Source organism: Antechinus flavipes, chromosome 2, assembly GCF_016432865.1.
Source record: "Antechinus flavipes isolate AdamAnt ecotype Samford, QLD, Australia chromosome 2, AdamAnt_v2, whole genome shotgun sequence".
NCBI lineage: Eukaryota > Metazoa > Chordata > Mammalia > Dasyuromorphia > Dasyuridae > Antechinus > Antechinus flavipes.
This window is the reverse complement of record NC_067399.1, coordinates 652,424,771-652,447,998: the sequence shown is the minus strand read 5'-3', so window position 1 is coordinate 652,447,998 and position 23,228 is coordinate 652,424,771. Positions and strand designations below refer to the sequence as shown.

The window sequence follows — 23,228 nt, the reverse complement described above, 5'->3', positions numbered from 1 at the left end:
GAATCCAGATTTCTCTGTGCTCCAGGTTTAGGACTCCTTTTATTTAACTCCACTGCTGTAGTCTGCCTAATGCCTGAGGAAAATTGGAAGGGACCTCCAGGCTGGACCTAAGTGGAAGCTAAGCCCTCCACCCACTGTCTGACAATTTTGGGATTCGAAACCCCAAAGCTGTCTGTTGTGCTCTTGATAGCTTAATGTGCTCATGAGCTTTTCCTTAGCATCCCGCAAGTTCTCATCCTTTCCCAGCCAGATCTAGATGCATACGTCACCTCCTCGCCTCCATTCCTTTCAGCCTCATTTTCAGCCTCACCATTTGATTGAAACTGCTTTCTTCAACATCAAACATGATCTGATTCTTCGAGCCAATGGCATTTTCCTCATCTTTGTCTTCGGCTCTCTGAATCCTTGACGTCCTTCTCTCTGGACTCCTGTGATGTGGCTTTTCCTGGTTTTCCTTCTGCCTGTCGGACTAGTTCCCAGTCTTCTGTACAGTACCGTTATCCTCAGCCTCAGTTGTCCAGCTCCCAAGTGAAAGCACGAGGCTCTTTCCTGGACCCCCAGCTCTGCTTTTTCTCCCTTTACCTCCCCTCAGGAACCTTCTCAACTCTCACAGGTTCGGTGAACATTTCTACACAGATGTTTCCCAGGTCCATGTAGCCAGCCCTAGCATCTGTTGATCTCCCTTTTCCCATCTCCGACCACCTGTTGAAGATCTCTGGCTGGATGTCCTCTAGGCCTCTCAGGCCCACCGTATCTGACAGAGAATTCACTCACTTCCCCCAAATTCCCCCTCTTCTCCTGACTTTTCTGCTTCCATTGAGAGCGTTCTTCCAGTTGCCTCGGCTCCTCCATCAGCTCCTCCACGGTCTGGACTCTGCTCTTGTCCCATCCCCTCCTTACACGCACCCCCTTCTCTTCACTCACAAGCCCACTTCCCTAGCTCAGGCACTTCCCACATCTCCTCTGGCCTCCTCCCTGCATGTCTGTCTTAGCATCTCTCTCTCTCCCACAAAAACCGCCAAAAGAATCTTCCCAAAGCATAGAAACTACCATGTCATGTCTCTCTTCAAGTAGCATCAGTGATCCCCTGTTAACTATGGAATAAAATAAGGAAAACCTGAATTCAGATTCTGATTCACCTTCTCTGCCTCAGTTACCCCAATGGTAAAATCAAGGGGTTGGACTGGCCGGCCTGGAGGGCCTCAGAAGGCCTTTACCATCCGGCTCCGACCTCTCTTCAGCCTCACTCCACATCATTTCCCTTCCTGCCCTCTCCTGTCAGATACACTGGCCTCCTTGTCATTCCCCCGGCTTAGCCTCCCATTCCTTAGTGGCCTCTCCCCAGGCTGTCCGACCTGCTTGAAATGCAGCCCACCTCTCTCCCCCAGATTCCCTCAGTCCCGGCCTTTCCTAGTCTCCTTAGTTAGCACGAGGCCTTCCTCCGGCACCCTCACCTGGCTCTGTTGTGTCTCCTCTGTGGAAGTTAAGCTCCGGAAGGAGGACACTGCCTCCTGTGTGTCTCTGCCAGGTGCGCTTGAGAGCGGCTTGCTGCCCTGCCCCCAGCAGGCTCTTTTGGACTCTACGTCCCCTGGCCTTCTGCTTCCCACCTGGCACTTCTCCGGACTTTCCTTCCTTGTTGTTCCCATTCTGCAGCTTCCTGGTTCCCCTTCCTGCCCAGCCTCCCTCCCCCCACCCCAGCCCAGTGGATCTCCAGCTTCCTCTTGCTTTCTTGGGCAGCCAGTACCATTTAAAAGAAGCCTTTGCAGCCTGGCAGCCACCTCTGTCTTGTAATAAGCTGGCACCCCAAAACCAGAGCTCACGGGAGAGAGCCTGTTGCCATCATCCTCCCTGGCCTGCTGCCAGTACGCATCTGCACCCTGGCCCTTAGACCACTGTGGGCAGTCACTCCTTAGCATCTGCAGGAAAGGCCACCCTCACTGTTGACGTGATTAAAAACGTGTCATGTTTGACTTGCGGCTCCTGAACCGGCACCGGGCACGAGAGAGAGCCCTGCCCTGCCCTCAAGGAGCTCCCGAAAGAGCTCCCCGATGGGGACGACCACTGACTAAACATGAAGATGTCTCCAGATTAAACAGAAAGTATTTACTTTGGGTAATGGAAGATTCAGGGCATTTTAGGGAGTGGTGAGTGAGGAAAGAAAATATGTAGAAGGTGGAATGTTTTTAAACGCACTTCCATTAGTCAAGAACAGCATCACAAAAGAGGTGCCCACTTCATAATCTCCTTAAATAAAAGCTAGAAGGAATTGAAGAGATCTGTTTTCCAGACATGCGCAGGATCTGATCCACTGTAATAATTATATAATATAAAAAATGTTATTACGACAGCATAATTTTGTGGAGTCTTCCTGATTCCAAGACCAGAGCTTTAGCCATCGTACCACCTGGCTGCCCTTCAACTTTTCCTTACACTCTCGTCAGATTGCTCATGTTAAGAAGGCTGATTGGAAAAGTGACCTTAAGAAGTAGTAAGGGCTGTTTGGATAGCTTAGCCTCTGGCCTGGGAACTTGTTTTCTAGTCTGGCAACCATATTTCAATGTCATTAATTTTCTTTTGTGATCCTGTGTGGGGTTTTTCCACTTAAAAGCATCATTCTGAGAAAGGGTCCATGGGCAAACTACTGCCAAAGGGGTCCATGACACAAAAGTCATTGTCTAGAGGAAGAACAAGAGACAAATAAAAGCAGCCTTGAATACTCAGTTGATGGTGAAGGTCCTATTGGATCCTGGAGAGGCAGGTGACCCAATCAGAGCAACAAGGATTTGGGATCTGAGCAGATCAGAAAGGACACCAGACGGGGAGCCCGATGAGGGGAGCCAGCCTGTCCCTGCCACTCTCCGGGCTGTTCTTTCCTCAAGAATGAGGAGATTGGAACTGATAATTTCTAGGGTCTCTTCAAACTAAGTCAAAGAGTTAACTTACTGTAACAGTACAGACAGCAAAGTAAGGGATCCAAAGGAGAGATCCAAAGCCCTTCCAACAAACACTGTGGAAATATCTCTAAATGTGTTGCCCAGACTCTTCTCTCTAGAAAATGAGAAGATTACACAAGACACATTCAAAATGGGGAGACAGAAAAATGCCAAGCATGATTTAAACTAAGTAGAAGGTGGAGACCGAAGGGAGCAGTTTGGGGAACACCACCTGCTTGTTCTGGGCCCATTTCATTATGTGCCAATAAAACAGGAATAGTATTTCCTAGCTTCAGAAAACAGTCAAATTCCAGGATGAGTACTGGCTCGCTGAGCCCTAAGCTAGGATAATGTAGGTCTTCTTTCTTTGGATAGCTGTAACCCCTGGATGATGAGCCCTATACTGATTGGGTAATTCTGCCTAAATCATGACAGATCCCACTTACCTACAAAGCACTGACCTCATGTCAGTTTTGCTCAAGGTCAGATAACTAAATACATATTAAAGCTAAGATTTGAATCTGTGTCTCCTGAGTCCAAATCCAGCACTGCTCCCAAAGACAAAGAAGAAATCATTTCCTTTAAAAATGGTTTACATATTTAACATATTAACAATTACTTCCTATTTTGGGGAAGGGGTAGAGAGAAGGGAGGGAAAAATTGGAACACAAGGTTTTGCAAGGGTTAGTGTTGAAAAATTCTCCATGTATATGTTTTGAAAACAAAAGGCTTTAATTAAAAAAGGAAAAGGAAAGGAAAAAAAATAAAAATAAAAAATGGGTTTAATTTTTCTGTTCAAACTGACATGTCCCTAGATCTGTTGTTCTTGATAGTTCAATAGAGAGCCTGAAGTTACACTACAGGTGGATATAAGTAATGAAGTAAGGACAGGCCAGAAGAAATGTCAAGGAGCAGAATGCACCCGAACTTGCCCTGGGACCTGGAACGTGTCATTCTTGCTCAGGCCGGTGACCCTAATGCTGAAGATTTATTTAGCTTTCCTTCAGAAATGTGTATTCATTTCATTTCAGAAGTCTTTGCTAAAATGGCTATATTTTGCAGCCTGGACTGAGTTGTACTGGGGACAATGCTTTCTATCACTTGGACACCATGACAGATTTGTTCTGAACAAAGACAAAGACAAAGTCAAGGAACATTCAAGATGAACCACGTTCCTGAAGACTCACACTGTCGCCTCGTTTCATTTTCTAGATAGTTAAATTTAGTCCTTGGGCTTCGCTTTTCCCCCTTGACCTTGGGTCACTCTGTCTGCTTGACATGTTTACTAAATAGAGGCCACAGGTACATTTGGACTCTGGTCCATCACCCCCATTAACTTGCCGAGTTTAGAAAGTACACCAGAAAGCCTTAAAGCTGAGAGGCCCCAACTGCCCTTCCCCACCCCACCCCCATCTTGGAAACCTCCCACTTTTGAAACTGTTTATTTCCAAGTCTTGGAGCTGGGCCGGTCCCTTAAGGCCTGCTGGGCCAACCCAGACCTGAGCAGGAAGCTGTGGACAGCATACTTGGCAAGAGGAATTTGAAAAGCTGTTCATTATTCCTCGTCTTTCTCCTCTGTTCGGAGCTCGCAGGTAACAGTGCAGCCGGGATTTGCCCCTTGTGCAGAAGTGAGGCTTTCTCCTTGCTTCATATAGCACTAAGGGCCTCGCGTCCCGCCCTTGCCCCGTTCCCCAAATGGCCCGGCGCAGCCTGCAGACAGTGGCCAGTTAAGTTCTGAAAGGGCCCACTTTGCTCTTTTTCCCATTTCCAGGTAACCATGTGTGTGATTACTGGGAGAGGCCGGGAGCTGCCCCCCCCCCCCCCCCCCAGACTGCATTGGGTCACAGACTTTGCTGGAAAGTTCACATTATATATTACGGAGTGGGCTGGCGGGAAGGTTTGGTGTTGGAGGTTCCCTTGAAAGAGCAACGAGAAGTCATTTGTTACTTATTTTAATTAAGCTCCTCCAGGGGGAGGGGCCACCCCTCCGACTACAAATGACCCCTTTTGCCCTCTGTCAGTCCATCGTAGGTGCAGAAGGGCTGTCCCTGGCATTCCGGCACATTCTCAGCTCCCTGCTGTGGCACTGCGCCCACCACTCCTGCGAAGTCCTGCTCCACGAAGTCATCATCTGTGTGGGCTACTTCACCGTAAACCACCCCGACAACCAGGTAAGAGGCGGACCGAGCACTCTCCGGCTCCCTGCCTGGGGCGGCCTGTGAGCTCCCAGGTTTCCTTTCTCTGGGAGAAGGGGCGCGTGGAGAGCGAGAAGAGGCAAGGTCGGCCCGAGTGAAGCATCGGCCTCGCGCAGATGGAATACCGAGCCTCCTGCTCACCCACGCCCGTCGGCCAGTCAGTCAGCAGGGCTTCGTCCGGCCCTTTCTCTGGGCCAGGCGCGGGGCAAGTGAGGAGGAAACAGACGCAGAGCTGGGCCCCTTGCCCCAGAGTCTCCCGCTCTCGCGCGGAGGCGGCGCGGCCTTTGTGCGGACAGTCGGTATCTGTGTGCGCTTGGCAGAAACGAAGGTCATCTGGGGGGGAGGGGCGGCACCAGGGAAGGCCTTTCGGAGGTCAGAGCTGCTGAGTTGGAGAGGAGCCCGGGAGGGGGGAGGGGAGGCGCGGAGTGTGGCCACAGGGCGGCCGGTAGGCCCCGGGAGCGGAGTCACAGTGTGGGAGAGGAGGGAAGGGCCGAGCTGGCCTGGGAAGCCTTCTCTGTTCCGCGTTAAAGGCGCTGAGCCGCCTCAGGAGTGCGTGGAACCGCCTCTGCAGTTGGGGGAGGGGAGACCCTGGGGGGGGCGGGGAGACCCTGGGGGGGGGGGCGGGGCACCCCGGCAGACCAGGGGTGGACGGAGAGAAGCAGAGGCGCGGTGAAGCTAAGCACGAAGTCCAGCCGGAGGATTAGCCGTGGGGCCGCGGGGAAGGGACCTGGCGAGGCCCCGCTTCTGGGGAGAGGGATGGTCGGGCTGGGGGGAAGGAAGGAAGCCTCTGGGCTGCCCTCGGACACCCAGGGTCAGGGCTGGAGAGGAGGGCCTGGGAGCGCGCTGCCTGGAGGTGCCCTCGGCCCGGGACCCTCGCTGTGAGTGAGGGGGTGGGTGAAGGCCCAGAGCCGCCACAGAAACCTGGGCAGGAGCCCGGCCGGGGCAGGGGCGCCCGAGCTCCCACTTGGGCCCGGCCCCTGTGCTCCCTCGCCCGAGGAACTGGCTAAGAAGCCAGGCCGGAGGAGACCGGCGCCATCTCACGAGTTCTCCCGAGAGCGCGGGTGCCGGGGGCTTCCTTGTGGGCGTGGGGTATTCTGCCATTCTACCAGCCGTGAATGGGACTAGTCTTAGACACTGCGGTGGTCCCAGAGACTCTGCATGTCACGGCGCTTGTAGACACCTGTTGGGTAACTGCCAAAGCAACAGCGAGTGCCCGTCTCCTCCCCGAGACTTCTCCACACGCTCTTTTTTTGCTCCTCAGCCGATGAATTTTTGCCTTTGTCGATGCTTTTAGAATTATTTGTAATGGTAGAATCTAGGAACGTGCTGCATAAAGTACAAAACGCATAATTATCCTCCGTCTGGAGGGATCACTGGTGCTCTCGTTCTAGTTAATAGACACCTGGTACCTTCTGTTAAGACAGGTACTATCATCACAAGATTAGAAGAATTCTTAGAAGAAACTAGTAGAGTGCTTTGCTACTCATTTGTGTGCTGCTGTGGCGTGTTCTAATCACCATGTATGGGTCATGTTCAGTTTTGCAGTGAAGATAGAATCTCTGTTAGCTCCTTTGACCTAACTCTTCTGTCATTCTTTATACCAAAAGTGCATCATTTTTCTGTTTCTCACTTGATTCAAAATTTTAAACAGATTGAGAGTTTGTGGCAATCCTGCATCAAACAAGGCTATTGGTGCCATTTTCCCCACAGCACATGCTCACATTGGGTTGTGTTTTTAAAATTCTACAGTATTTCAAACTTTTTTCATTATTTTTATACCCGTTCATTTCTGTTATGATAATCAGTGATCTGTGATGTTGTTATTGTAATTGTTTTGAGATGCCAAGAATTGCACCTATATAGGATGACAAGCTTTTTTTCTTTCTATTTTCCCTAGCTACATGCAAAATAACATTTTTGGAGTTATGCATGTATTTTCTTTCTTTTTCACATATTTCCATATGAATCTTGGGAGAGAAAAATCAGGACTGAAGGGAAAAACCACAAGAAAAAAAATGAAGGAAAAAAAAATGAATCTAGCACTACATTCAGTGTCCCTAGTTCTCTTTTTGGATGCAAGTGGCATTTTCCATCCAAAATTTATTGTGATTGCCTTGGATGACTAAACTGCTGAGAAGAACCAAATCTATATAGTTGATCATCGCACTATCTTGATATTACTGTATATGATATTTTCCCTGGTTCTGCTTGTTTCACTCAGCATCAGTTCATGTAAATCTTTCCAAGCCTTTCTAAAATAAGCTTGTTCATTATTTTTTATAGAACAATAATATTCCACTACTTTCATATAACCTAACTTGTTCAGCCATTCCCCAGTGGATTCCTCAGTGAACAAAGAATTTCCATTTCTTTGCCATCACAAAAAAAAAAAAAAAAAAAAAAAAAAAACTGATACAAACATTTTTACACATGTGGTTCTTTTCCCCTCTTTTATAATTTCCTTGGGAGACAAACTGAATAGTAGCATTTCTGGATCAAAAGGTATCACACTTTTATAATCTTGTGAGCATAGTTCCAAATTGTTCTCCAGAACGATTCAATCAGTTCTACAATTCCGTCAGCAATGCATTAGTGTCCCAGTTTTTCACATCGCCAACATTTATCATTATCTTTTCCTGTCATCTTAACCAATCTGATAGGTATGAGGTAGTACCTCAGAGTTGCTTTAATTTGCATTTCTCTAATCAAGCGATTGAGAGCATTTTTTCATAGACGTTTAGATGCTTTTAATGTCTTCATCTGAGAATTGTTCATATCCTTTGACCATTTATCAATTAAGGAATAATTTGTATTCTTATAAATCTGACTCCATTCTTTATATTTAGAAATGAGGCTTTTTATAAGAATTACTGGCTATAAAAATTATTTCCAAAGTTTCTGCTTCCATTCTAATCTTGACTGCATTGGTTTTGTTTGTACAAAAACTTTTTAATTGGATGTAATCAAAATTATCCATTTTGCATTTCTTAATGTTCTCTGGTTCTTCTATGATCATAAATTCCTCCCTTTTCCAAAGATCTGATAAGTAAATTATCCCTTGCTCTCCTAATTTGTTTATAGTATCACCCTTTATGCCTAAATCACATTCCCCATTTTAACCTTTTAACCATGGGGTGTGAAATAAAAGTCTATGCCGAGTTTCTGAAATATCATTTTCCAGTTTTCCCAACAATTTTTGTTAAATAATGAGTTTTTAATCCCATAAGCTGGAATCTTTGGGTTTATCAAACAGTAGATTACCATAATTATTGATTATGTGTCACATGTATATAACCTATTCCACCAATCCATCCTTCTTTTTTCTTTAGCTAGTACCAGATGGTTTTGATGATTGCTGCTTTATAATAATTATAATAGAATTTTAGATCTGGTATTACTAGGCTACCATCCTTTGCATCATTAATTCTCTCGTTATTCTTGACCTTTTCTTTTCCCAGATGAATTTTGTTATTATTTTTTCTAATTCTATTAACTAATTCTTTGACAACTTGATTGGTATGGCATTGAATAAGTAGACTAATTAGGTAGAAAATGCCTGTTCGTGAGCAATTGATATTTTTCCAATTGTTTAATCTGACTTTGTGTGAAAAGTATTTTATAATTGTGTTCCTATAGTTCCTGGGTTTGCCTTGACAGGTAGACATTCAAATGTTTTATTTTGTCTACAGTTATTTTAAATGAAAATTTTCTACCTCTGGGCTTTCTTAGTAACAGAATGGTAATGATTTGTGTGGGTTTATTTTTATATCCTACAACTTAGCTAAATATTTTCATTGTTTTAAGTAGATTTTTGATTCTTTAGGATTTTCTAAGTATACCATCATGTCATCTATAAAGAGTAATAGTTTTATCTTCTCATTGCTATAAAACTACAAGCTTAATAAATGTGTATTTTCCAACTGCTCCAGCAACTGGCCATTCACCATTTCTCTCCCTTTCCCTCTCCTCGGTGTTTCTAGGTGTAATACTATTGCATACTTAATGGACTACAGTAAAGTAAAAACATAACTTATCTGCACTAGGAAATCAAAAATATCATGTGACTGATTTTATTGTGGTATTTGTTTTAATTGTAGCAGTCTGAAACATAATCTGAAATATCTCCCACAGTATGCCTGTAGATAACTATAAATTTCCTCATCCTCCTTCTTTGGGGTTTTGGTTATGATTGTTATCATTCATAATCTAGTTCTTCCCATCTTTTTTTATTGGGCTCATCTAAAAAATGAATCTGTCACAAATCACCGTATTATTTTTAATCTATAGATTATTGGGCAGTGGCTAAAATACCTTGCTTTTTCATAGCTTAATAAAAAGTAACAGAATGTAGCATCATTATTATTACTCATTATTTGGTCTAGACCTCTGATTTTAATGGGGGAGAAACTCCTTCCTCAAACTGCTGATCATCAACTCCTCTGTGACTTAGGCGCTGAGAGAGTGAATGACGTGTGCTTGGTGACAAGGTAACATGTGTCTGAGGCAGGACTGGAATCCAGGCCTTCCTGCCTGGAGTCTGGCTCTCATTCTGCTAGCCCACCGCCAAGCCCGTCACTGTTGTTACCGCTCTCACCCACCATTGTCATTTTTTATTATTGTTGTTTGTTGTCATCAGCAATAATCAGTTTTTCATAATTGTTGTCAAGCCTTACGACTACAGAGACCAAAAGAACAAGTTTCTATGGTCGAGAACGCCCATTCTGCAGACAGCAGTGAGAGGAGGAGAGAGAGGCAGCTCTATCTGGTGCAGCTCCTAGGTCAGGACCGTCATATCGGGTAATTTCAGTGTCAGGGGAGCAATGAGATCTGAAGCTAGATGGCAGAAGGTTGAGGAATGAGGGAAAGCAGGAGACATGGATACAGTGAGATTGTCCATCTTTTTCAAGAAATTGTCTAGAAAAGGAGCTGTAGGTGACATTTTTTTTTTCCTCATTAGTATTTTATTTTTCCAATTACATATAAAGATAGTTTCTAATATTCATTTTTGGTAAGATTTTGTGTTCTAAATTTTTCTCCTTCCTTCCTTTACCTCCTCCCTCCCCAAGACAGTAAGGAGTCTGACATAGTCTGAGATAAGATAAACATATACAAACCTTTTAAATATATGTCCATATTTGTCATGTTCTACAAGAAAGATTAGAACAAAAGAACAAAACTACAAGAAAGAAAAAGCAAAAAGACAAAGATTAAAATACTAAGTTTCAATCCACATTCAGTCTCCATAGTTCTCTCTCTGGATGCAGATGGCACTTTGCATCCCAAGTCTTTTGGAATTGTCTTGAATCACTGCATTGCTGGGGAGAGCTAAGTCCATCACAGTTGGTTATCACGTAATCTTGCATTATACAGCATTCTCTTAGTTCTGCTCACTTCATTCAGCATCAGTTCATGTAAGTCTTTCCAGGCTTTTCTGACATCATCCTGTTGGTCATTTCTTTCAGAACAGTAATATTCCATAACATTCATATACCATAACTTATTTGGCCATTCCTGTACTGATGGGCATCCATTCAGTTTCCAGTTCCTTGCCCCTACAAAAAAGGCCGCCCCAGACACTTTTGCACATGTGGGTTCTTTTCCATTTTTTATGATCTCTTTGGGATACAGACCTATAGATACACTGATGGATCAAAGGGTATATGGACAGTTTGATAGCCCTTTGGACATAGTTCCAGAATGGTTGGATCAGTTTACAGCTCCACCAACAATGCATTAATTAGTGTCCCAATTTTCCTACATCCCTTCCAATATTTATTATTATCTTTTCCTGTCATCTTAGTCAGTCTGAGTGGTGAAGTGGCATGTAAAAGTGATATCTTTAAGGTCTGGTAGGACCATGTGAAAGTTTTTAAGGATGAGGGAAGATAGCATGTATTTCTGAAGGCAACAGAGAATGAGCTTCTTTATCAAAAAAAACCCCAAAACAGGATTATGGAAAGTTGAATGTGGCTAAAACGATTCAATAACAACAACCAAAGGGAATGAGCTTATTGATAAAGATTAGAAATTGGAAAATGAGAGGGAAATGACTTTGGAGGCCCCCTCTGGCAGTCAGGCAGGGGTGGGATCAAGTGCCACATAGAGGAAAGACTGGAAAAAAGTAGACTTGTAGAGTAAGGAAAAAGGAGGCAATCGTGGAAAAAGGTCTCTCTTTTCTCATAAAGAGGAAACAAGGTTGTCAGCTGAGAGGGCAAAGGGAAAGTGTGATATGGGAGGCTCGAGAGAAGGAAAGGCAATTATTCAAGTGTGATACAGTCAGTTGGGGAGAGAGTTCAAAAATCGCCTTGCTGCAGGGAGGGCCCAGCTGAGATTAGATTACATTGTGGAGGATTCACTACTATTGCTTGGCTTCTAGCACCTCCCAGCAGAAATGGCGAAGTTATTCGGGTCTGGGACCCATCAAAGCATTAGAGAGAGTTGGAGTCAATAGGCCTGCTTCAAATCCCACCTCTGCCATTACTTACTTTTGTGACCTTGGTCAATCACTCACTGCATCTGCAGAATGGGGGTTGGACTGTTATATCACTGAGGTCTCTCCTAATGTGGCCTAAAGAATAGTCTGCAGGCCTTCGGACTGAGACACATACCTGACGGACAGACTGACCACCCAGATCTCACAAATCTGAAGTAAATGCATGAGAAATTACAGTAGGTGACTTCTTCCACTGTCGGAATGCACAGTCAGCCTGAAGTCCAGGCCACAGCCCCCAGCTTGGGCAGACAGGAGTTGCCTCTGGGTTCATACATGGCAAGATTCTCCTTAAAAAATCCAGGAAAGTCAGAAAGCCCTGGATTCAAGGGGGAATGTGGGATTATGCAGGGAGCAAGCAGCCACCAGTGTGCCTTGAGTGTCCTGACTGAGACACTCCAGGTCTCCAGCCAGCACACTCGCTCTCGAGATGCCATAAGATGCCCTAGAGGTAGGGCAGCACAGTAAGCCAGAAAATGCCAGGTGATGTCAAGCAGAGCCCACTTATTCCATAGCTTCTTCAGGCAAAAAGAAGAGCAGGAGGGTGGATCCTGCTGAAGAGCTGGAGAAAGGACTGCATCAAAGAAAACATCTCGGAGCATAATGATTGTGACTCTGAAGATCTTCCAAAGGAAAGCATGATAGACTCCATAATAATGGCAAAAAGTGACTCAAAAGCAAAAATGAATCTTTCACAAGGACCACATAGATAGAGGTGGGACCTATTAGAACTAATCAACTAATAAACATTCAGTACAGTACTAAGTGCCAGGCCAAAAAAAAAAAAAAAATCCTTGCCCTTGGGGAACTTACAGTTAATGAAGAAAGACAACATATACAAAAAAGAGTAAATGGTATAGAGAAGGATCCACAACAAGGACATGTTAGAGAGCACTGTAGCGAATGGGAAATGAATGAAAGCAAAAAAAAAAAAAGTGAAACAAAAGTTCTGGAGGAAAGAATTTGAAAGATAACAAAGCTCTGAAGGAAAGAAGTAGAGAAGTAGCTTAAAGACAGAATGGCAAATCAGATTCTGAAAACTCCAAATAAATCAATGACTCCATCAGAAACAAAGAAATACCAGAACAAAATCAAAAGATTGAAAAAGTAGACAAAAGTATAAGCTACCTGTATAAGAAAGTGACCTTGGAAATAAGTTAAGATCAGATAATCACTGGACTTCCGAGCTAGCAAGAAGGAACCTGCCCCAGCTTATATATGGCGTAAGGGTAGGACTTCGATTTGGATTCTAGTCTTCTTACTTCTGGTAGTGATCCTATTATCCAAGTCAAAGTCAATAATTCTATTTTTCTGGTGAAGAAATTGAGACCCAGAGTCACAATGCAATTAGATGTCTGAGCTAAGAAGGGAATGCAGTTCTCCTGACTCCTAATCTGAAACTCATACTCTGCAATGAATATTTGGGGTTTTTTAACTGAAAGCAGATTTCCAAACTATCAAGAAATCAAAGCTATTCAGGAGGGGGAAGAGGAATACTTAATTTTTTTAGTCCTTCTATACCATTTTTCAGCTCCCTTTCAGACACCACATTTTGTAAAGACAGCTTGTACTTTTATTTCTATAAAACTGGGGATTGGGATGGATATAGGGCTATAAAGAAAAGTAGTTTCACTATGCAGCTATTGTGCATCAAAAATTGTCCATTAAATTGATCCTTTGTATCTGCCACCATTTAGCCTATTAACTGAAGGGGATAGGTCCCCTGGCACTAACCATGGCCACAGAAGAGAAACCTGTGTAATAAAATTAATGTCCTTATCTTTGATTAAGCCAATCATCTATTTACTATAGTGTTACAGTTTCTAATTAAAATGTTGTTGTTTTAATTAAAAATCTCCATGTGTTTTATGGCTCTTTCATTTCTGTTTCTAAATTCTGTCCTATTTAATTATTATAATGAATATAATTAGGATATGCTGTCAGCCATTCACTTTATTTGCATTTTATATTAGATGATTGAATGTGGACTGATAATTAAATTAAGGGAATGACAGATGATTTGCCTGTCTGCACATTTCCATGTTGGGAATAAGAGACTTTGCATATTCATATCATTCTTGAAGGTTATTGCTCCTATAAGGGGCTTGAAAGGGCTGGGGATAACCTTCTGGAGCTGCCAGCTTTCTTTCTGAATCGCTTTCTTTCTAGAAAAGGTTGCACTCTTGGATATTTATTTATCTACTCCTTACAAAAATGAGTACCTGCTAAAGCCTCTTACATTGAAAGATAAGGATCAGGAAATCCGAACTCATAGTTGGATTCCACTGCTTCTCTGGATTGTTGTAAACCTTAAAGTGCTTCAAAATGCACGCTGTGGGGACTGAATTAATTAATCCAGGACATTCCCTGCATGTTTGTTGAGGGAAGACTAATCTTCATCATCAAGCACTCACTGTGTGCCAGAAATGATGCTAGGGATACAGTGCATCTCCAAAAACAATCAAAACAAATGCATGTTCACATGCTCTGAAGGAAAGGCCTTGGCACCCAGACACATCGGCTCGCTGGGAGGCTGGCTGGGAGAGCTGAACTCCAACGGAAGCCAGGAATTTCAGAAGGGAGAGGGGAAGGAGGGGAACATCCCGGGCACATCCTGAGCATGGGGTGGAGGGGCACATCCCGGGCATGGAATAGAGGGCCACATCCCAGGCATGGGGTGGAGAGGTACATCTCAGCACAGGATAGCCAGTGCAGAGTTGTGGGCACCAGAACTGAAGATTTCCCTGCAAGAAAGAGCCTGGTGGCCCCTTTGCCCAAACTTTTTGGGATTTTCAGGAATTTTTTTTTTTGTGCTTCATTTTTATTTCCTTTACTCACTGTGTATGAGTTAAGAACTAGAGATTTAAGAAAGAAATGACCATGTAAGCAAAGAATGATTCAAACTAATTGCTGTGAAGAAGGAAGCAGTGTGGTGAAGGGGAAAGACCTGTCAGACCAGCAATCAGAAGACTGTTCTTTGTTCCCCAAAAGATCCATGTCATTTGAGGGAAGTCCTTTCTTTCTCTGGGCCTCAGCTCTTCTTCTACTCAAAGACTGATCATTTATTAAGGACCTATTTTGTACTTAGTATTATACAAGGCAGTGAAGAAACACAGACAAAAGAGAAGTGGTCCCTGCCCTCAAGTAACTTGCTCTCTTGGGAGAGACAGCCGGGAACCTCTATAGCCATATACAGAACACATACAAAGTGGATTTAAGGTCATCTTGGAGGGCAGGGCACAGGCCACCTGGGGTATCAGGAGAAACAGAAGGTAGAATCTGACCTGGCTCTTAAAGGAAGCCAGAAAAGGCAAGATACAGAGGTGAAGGGGAGGGAGAGGGGGAACAGCCCAAGATGCCTGGGAGGTGGAGCAAGGGGGCGGCCCCTCAGAATATTACAAAAGTAGAAAGAGACGGAGTTATGTCAAATCAAGTGGGGTGAAGTTTGATGGTGGAGGGGACTTTGTGTAACTTGGCAACTCTGGATTGGAGCAGGGGGAGACTTGGGCGGAGATAGGGGAGGGGACCTAAGGGGAGCCTATTGCAATCGACCAGCAAAGGGTGTAGAATGAGTTTGGCTTCGGTGTGTTCCAAGGACCCGTCCAATTCTGACAGTCTATGATTCTGTGATTCTAAAAATGATCCAAGGAAACTTTGACTCAGACTATTAAAGTGAAAAAAAAAATCATTGATTTCCAACCCTGCAAACATCTGTTGGTACTGAGAGATATACACTGTGTTTTGAGGCAAAGTTCTTCAAAAATAGATTTCAGCTTTCTGACTGTTTAGAGGATGCTTAATACCTGCTCAAACAATCTTACTTTATCCATTTCTTCTCCTCAAAAGCAAGCTGCCCAGAGTCACACCCATTTTGTAAACTACAGCACCAAATCTATGAGATGGAACCTCAGAATAGCAGAGATTGAAAGCAAACCTGCTTTGTAATAGAACAGGCTCCAAAGTCTGCATTTCACTTTATTTGTCAAAGGATGAGTTGGCAGTAACTTCTTAAGTTCTCATACAAATATCCAGCTTTCTAAGATGACAAGAAAAAACAATGATGAATGTTGGAGAGGATGCGGGAAAACTGGGACACTGATGCATTGTTGGTGGAGTTTTGAATGAATCCAACCATTCTGGAGAGCAATCTGGAATTGTGCTCAAAAAAGTTATCAAACTGTGCTTACTCTTTGATCCAGCAGTGTTACTTCTGGGCTTATGCCCCAAAGAGATACTAAAGAAGGGAAAGGGACCTGTATGTTCCAAAATGTTTGTGGCAGCCCTGTTTGTAGTGGCTAAAAGCTGGAAAATGAATGGATGCCCATCAATTGGAGAATGACTGAATAAATTGTGGTATATGAATGTTATGGAATATTATTGTTCTGTAAGAAATGACCAGCAGGATGAATACAGAGAGGACTGGCGAGACTTACATGAACTGATTAATTGTGAAATTAATTGAGTGAAATGAGCAGAACCAGGAGATCATTATATACCTCAACAACAATACTGTATGAGGATGTATTCTGATGGAAGTGGATTTCTTTGACAAAGAGACCTAACTCAGTTTCAGTTGATCAATGATGGACAAAAGCAGCTACACCCAAAGAAAGAACACTGGGAAATGAATATAAACTGCTTGCATTTTTTTCTTCCTGGGTTATTTCTATCTTCTGAATCCAATTCTCCCTGTGCAACAAGAGAACTGTTTGGTTCTGCACACATATATTGTATCTAGGATATACTGCGACATATCTAACATATATAGGACTGCTTGCCATCTAGGGAAGGGGAGAGAGGGAAAGAGGGGAAAAATCGGAACAGAAGTGAGTGCAAGGGATAATGTTGTAAAAAATTACCCTGGCATGGATTCTGTCAATAAAAAGTTATTATAATAAAAAAAGAATATGATAGCTCAAAAAAAATATCCAGCTTTCTATGTTTTCATTCTGTGGGTGATATATAAGGTTTTGTTCATAAAACAAAAATACATTTTATCCAGTGAAAGAACTTTAAGGTGTAATCATTCGGAAACTAAATTACCTTTCATATTAGTACAGCGAAGAAAAATGTGATTTATTTTTCTACCAAGTAGAACTTCTCTAATTGAAAACAATTTTTGTGGATTTGTTTGCCTTAACAAATCCTGTGAGTGACTTAGCTAATTTCAAGATGCAGAAATTTGACAGCCAGCCTAAAGAAGAGCTATTTGTATGAGAAGTCACTGAGTTCTCATTAGGCAAAATGAACCTTTCATTGCCTTACCTCCTTTCTCAGCAAGTTTCACAGTGGAGTAGTTTAGAATGAGCCATAGCTTCCCACAAGGGACTGGATTTTTTTCCCCAAGTGTTTAGAAGCATTTGTGAGGTTATTTGTCAACTATCCTGAAGGAAACCAACTTACCTAGGATTTTTGCTGCCTGGAAGGAATAAACAGGACATGAAGGGAATGTCCAGCCATGATCTGTGGGGGTGGTCAGCCAAGGCACCCAAGGCCAGAGAGCAGCCTTGGTTTGGTGCCCACAGTGCAGTGCCTCTGCGGAAATGACAGTCTGCCAGGCTCAGAGATTTGCCTTCTTAGCTGGACTCATTTGTGGTTCACAGAGAAGTCACTCTTTGACCTTGGTGCCTCTGCAGAGCACACAAGGAGCATGATCCCGATGAGACACTGCTAGTTTAAGAAAAGTTGCTTAAGCAACTTTTAAGGGAGAGCTGAACATTCCTAGTGACTCCTGCATCCTCCAAGTACTTCTTAGTAAAGTTTAAGTTGGATTCCTTTGTGCTTGTTGAAGTCTTTTCTAAGTTTCTGGGATTCTGTGAGGTCCTGATGACCTGCAGCTTTGTGTCAAGGCTCCCAAGCTGAGGTCATTCTCACTTGGCTTGGTCTGACATTCTGCTCGCTCTCCTAGATGCTGTCCTTGACTTGGATTGGGCCTTCCATCTCCAGAACAATTCTCTCTTCCTCTGGCCAGGTGAATTTGTTTCTCTCTAATAATTAGTATTCAGGTCCCATCTCCACCACCAGTCTACTCCACAGGATCAGACAATCCTACCAATAAATTCTAATTCTCTGAGCATTAGAGTCACTAAGAAGATGGCTAATATATTCACATCATCCTTGGCTCAATAGGAGTGGTAACTATCACAAAGAATTGGTGGTTTAGACTTATTCTTTAATAGACACTGAACTACTAGTGGGTTACTGAGAAATTCAGCAAACTTAATTTAAAATTTCCAAATCAAGTCACAGTTTCATGGGGGAAGGTGCCCAATTTTACTTATATTTGTATCTCCCCCAGTTCCTTTGCTCAAAAACATGTGCCTTCTTAACAATAACTCATTTTCTTTAATACTTTAACATTTACAAAGCACTTAACCAAAAAAGCACAAGAAAGGGAAAAGGATCTGTTTGTGTTGAAAATTATCTCTCCTTGGAGTTTGAATTGATCCAACCATTCTGGAACTATGCCCAAAGGGCTATTAAACTGTGCATATACCCTTTGATCCAGCAGTGTTTCTACTGGGTTTGTATCCCAAAAAGATCCTTAAAAAGGGAAAAGGATGCACATGTACAAAAATGTTTGTGGCAGCCCTTCTTATAGTGGCAAGGAATTATAAACTGAATGGATGCCCATCATTTGGGGAATGGTTGAATAAGTTATGGTATATGAATGTTATGGAATATTATTTTTCTAATAAGGAACATTTAGTAGGATGATTTCAGAGAGGCCTGGAGAGACTTATGCTCTGATGCTAAATAAAGTGAGTAGAACCAAGAGACACTGTACACAGCAGCACTAAGATTATAGGATGATCAATTCTGATGGATGTAGCTCTTTTCAACAGTGAGGTGATTCAGACCAGTTCCAATGATCTTGTGATGAAGAGAGCCTTCTGCATCCAGAGAGAGGACTGAGGGAATTGAGTGTGTATCACAACATAGTATTTTCACTTTTGTTGTTGTTTGCTTGCTCTTCTTTCTCATTTTTTTCCCTTTTTGATCAGACTTTTCTTGTAAAACATTATAATTATGGAAATATATATAAAAGAATTGTACATGTTTAACACATATACCTGCCATCTAGGGAAAAGGCTTGCAAGGGTGAATGTTGAAGATTATCTATTTATATATTTTGAAAATAAAAAGGAGAACATGCAGATTCCAGATTTGAGAACTGTCCCATGCTTTAGCATAGTCCCAGGCAAATATTCAGCCTCCAGAGGTCAGAGTGTCAGCACTAGAACCCCAGCTCAGCAACAGATAAGCTGCTCCTAACCACTCCAATAGCACCACACTTTCACAGTGCAGGCTTAAATATAAGGGTCATCCATGGACCTCATGGCAACATTAGTGCAGCATGAGGAAGAAAGAGAAGAATCAAAAAAAAAAAAAAAAGAATCTAGTGATAGAAATTTTTATAGTGACAAGGAAGATCAAGACACAAACTCAGAAGAAGATAGCAATGTCAAAACAGCTATGAGTAGAACCTTAAAGTAAAACAGGAAGTCATCTCAAACTTAGAACTCGTGAAAGAGCTCAAAAAGAAGCTTAAAAACCATATGAGAAATAGAAGAAAAATTGGGTAAAGAAATGAGAGTGATGCAAAAGAATTATGAAAAAAGAATCAACAGCTTAGAAAAAGAAAACCATTGCATAAAAAAGTAGAATTGACCAAATGGAAAAGTAGATACAAAAATCCATTGAAGAAAACAACTCCTTAAAAGTACAATTGGCCAAACAAAAAAAGAAAGTACAAAAGATACGTGTAGATAACAAATCCTTTAAAGTTAGAATTGGGCAAGTGGAAGCTAATGACTATGAAACATTAAGAATCAATCAAATAAATTTGAAAATATGGAAAGTAGGAGAAACTATAAAATGCCTCAATGGAAAAATAAAATAGATCCATAAAGATAATATCAGGGTCATTGGACTATCTGGAAGCCATGATCAAAAGGAAAATCTGGACAGCATTTTTCAAGAAATTATCAAGGAAGACTGCCCTGATATTCTGGAAGCAGAGGGCAAAATAGGCAATGAAAGAATCCACCAATAACCTAAAGAAAGAGATCTTAAAATGAGAACTCCAAAGAACATTATAGCCAAGTTTCAGATCAGATCAAGGGAAAAATATTGCAAGTGGCCAGAAAGAAACAATTCAAACATTAAGGAGCCACAAACAGGATTATACAGGACTTAGCAGCTGCAACATTAAAAGACCAGAAGTCATGGAACATGATATCCTGGAAGACAAAAGAGCTAGAATTACAACTAATAATCACTTATCAAACAAAACTAAATATAATATATCAGGAAGGGGGAAGAGAAGGGGATGGTCATTCAATGAAATAGAAACGTTTCAAGCTTTCATAAGGAGACCAGAATTAAGTCAAAAAGTTGATCTCCAATAATAAGACTAAAAGAGAAGCATAATAGGTAAAAAGGGGAAAGAAAACATAAAAAATTCAATAGAGCTAAACTGTTTATATCCCTATGTGGGAAAGTGATATTTTGTAATTCTTAGAAATTTTATCACTCCAGGAGGAATATATCCAGACAGAAGCTTCAGATTTAATATGAATTTGAGAGAATGACATGAAAAATAAGGAATTCTTATCCCTTAGAGAGGGGTAAACTGGGTTCAGAAGGAAAGGAGAGATAGAATGCATTAAATTATTTCACATGAAGAAGTACATAAAACCTATGGAAAGGAAGATGGAAGGATGGACAATGGCCCTCTTCAGTATTAACTCAAAGAGAGAATAATAGACACAATTAGTTGAAGATAGAAATGTATCTTATCTAAGAGGGAAATAGGAGGATAGGAGAGCCAGTAAAGAAGGGTGGGAAAGCGACAAGGGAGAGAAGATCAAAAGCAGTAACAGAAAGAAGCAAAACATAGTGAGCAGGGGAAAAGTAAAAAGAGAGGACAAACAGGAGGAAAAATAGAATAGAAGGAAATACAGTTAGTAATCATAACTGAATGTGAATGGGATGAACTCTCCCATAAAATGAAATCCGATAGCAGAGTAGATCAGAAACCAGAATCCTACAACATATATTGTTTACAAGAAACACACTTGAAACAGAGAGACATAAAGAGAATAATGTTCTAAAGCAAAATCTCTTATGCTTTAGCTGAAGTTTAAAAAAATTAAAAAGCAGGGGTAGCAATCTCGACCTCAGACAAAATAAAAGCAAAAATAGACCTAATTAAAAGAGATAAGGAAGGAAATCTGTAATGGGCTGAGGCTTGAGTTGATGCACTGAGGTCCCAAGCAGATGAGGCTAAATAGTAATTGGACCATACTCTGTTAATATATATGCTTGGAGAAAGAATGGCCCCTGCCCACTCTTTGTGCAAGTCCTGATGTGTTATATAGGAAATGACAATTTTGGTGAGTGGAGGCAGGGGAGTGGAAAAGGAAGGGGAAGGAGAGACTGGGAGCATTTTGCGATTGCGATTGCAACGGCTTTTCAGCTCAGGTCTCTCTCTGCTAGCTGGCTTCCTGTCGCAGCTGCCCATATTGCTATCGCAATCCTTCTTGCCCATATTGCTATCACAATCCTTAGTCACCTCTTCACTTCAATAAAGAATGAAGATTTTTTTCCCTTAACCTGAATTCCTGACTCTGGCTGATTTTAAATACGCGGTCATTACAGAAATCTTAGCAAAAACTCTTCCTAAAAGGTTGGTTGTTGTCCTTTGTTCTCAAACAAGACCAACATGACATCACTGTGTTAGTCAAGTTAGTCTTACAGTCTGTCTGACTGTGGCTGATCAGTCTAATACAAGCTCAGAATGCTCTACCACAGGTCAGAAACAAATGAACATTTGGGGTAGTTTCTCTAACTTTGTGCATCTTGCATTTCCTTTGGGCTAATTTAATTCTGCCATGTTCATAGAACACAGCACCTTCTTTGATGAGGGGACTCCATGCTGGGTAGCCTGTACCAGTGTCTCCCATGTCATACAATTGATTCTACAATTTTTAAGAAATAACTTGAGAGTGTCCTTGTATCGTTGTTTTCTGACCATTTTGTGAGCACTTACCCTCTGTGAGTTCTCCATAAAATGTTTTTTTAGACAAGCATACATTTGGCATTTGAACAATGTGGCCAGCCTAACAGAGTTGTGCTCTCTGCAGTAGAGTTTGATTGCTTGGCAGTTTATTTGGAGAAAGGACTTCAGTGACAGACAATGAAGTATTACCAGTCCAAATTCTTATAGAAGTTAAGTGAGTTACAGGAAGAAATAGATAGCAAGACTATACTAATAGGGTCCCTTCTCAAAACTCAATAAATTCTACCAAAAGAATAAATAAGAAAGAAACTAAGGAAATAAATAGAATTAGAAAAGTTAGATATGAAAGACCTGTAGAGAAAACTGAATGAGAATGTAAAGGAATACACCTTTTTTCAGCAGCATATGGCATAAAATTCTCAAAAGCAAATGTAGAAAGGCAGAAATATTAAATGTATTCTTTTTTTCAGATCGTATTCAACAAAGAACAGTGGAAAGATAGATTATTCTAATCCTAAAGAATAAGTGGGTCAAAGAACAAATCATAAAAACAATCAGTTATTTCAATGAAGAAAGTGAAAACAATGAGAAAGCATACCAAAATTTATGAGATGCAGCCAGAGCATTACTTAGGTGATAGAGCTAGAAAAATAATAACAAAATTCATCTGGAAGAACAAAAATCAAGAATATCAAGGGTATTTATGGGGTGGGGAAATTATAAAGAAAGGTAATATAACAATATCAGAATTCACACTATATTAAAAGCATAAATGCTATCTGATACTGGCTAAGAAATAGAGGGGTAAATCAGTGGAATAGATTAGGTACATAAGACACAGTAGTTAATAACCATAGTAATCTAGTGTTTGATAAATCCAGAGACCCCAGCCTTTGAGATTAAAAACTCACTATTTGACAAAAACTGCTGTGAAAACTGGGAAACAATAGGACAAAAGATGGCTGTACACCAAAATTTCACACTGTATAGCAAGATAAGGTAAAAATGGGTACATAATTTGGACAAACTATGCATACCCTTTGACCCAATAATATCACCACTAGATTTTTTCCCAAAGAGATCATAAAAAGGGGGAAAGACCTACATTTACAAAGATATTTATAGTGGCTCTTTCCATGAATTTTGAGAGGGTGCCCATCCATTGGGGAATAACTGAGCAGTGGTATACGAATGTAATGGCATGCTATTGTGCAGTAAGAAATGATGAACAGGCAGAGTTTGGAAAAACCTGGAAAGACTGTATAAACTGATGGAAAATTAAGAACCAAGAAAACATTGTACATAATCTAGCAACATTGTGTGATAATCAAATATGAAGCTCTTCTCAGCAGCACAGTGATCCAAGAAAAGTACAAAGCACAATGCTGTCCACATCCAGATAAAGAACTGATGGGCCTTGAATGCTGATCAAAGCAATTTTTTTCACTTATTCTTTCTCATCATTTTTCCCCTTCTTAAAAGTCTGTTTCTTCTTTCACAGCTGTGACAAATGCGAAAATATCTTACATGAGAGTACATATATAGGGAAGGGAGGGAGAAAATTTTGGAACTCAATCTTATAAAAA

The 23,228-nt window shown here is 41.7% G+C and overlaps 1 protein-coding gene across 1 annotated transcript in view; it reads left to right on the top strand.

Annotated features, from left to right (window-relative positions):
- SCAPER (S-phase cyclin A associated protein in the ER) overlaps nt 1-23,228 on the top strand; it is a 362,563-nt gene that overhangs the window by 316,947 nt on the left and 22,388 nt on the right. Inside the window, exon 29 of the mRNA XM_051982442.1 lies at nt 4,955-5,104. Within this exon, the coding sequence (XP_051838402.1) occupies nt 4,955-5,104 (150 nt within the window). The remainder of the gene's footprint in view (nt 1-4,954; nt 5,105-23,228) is intronic.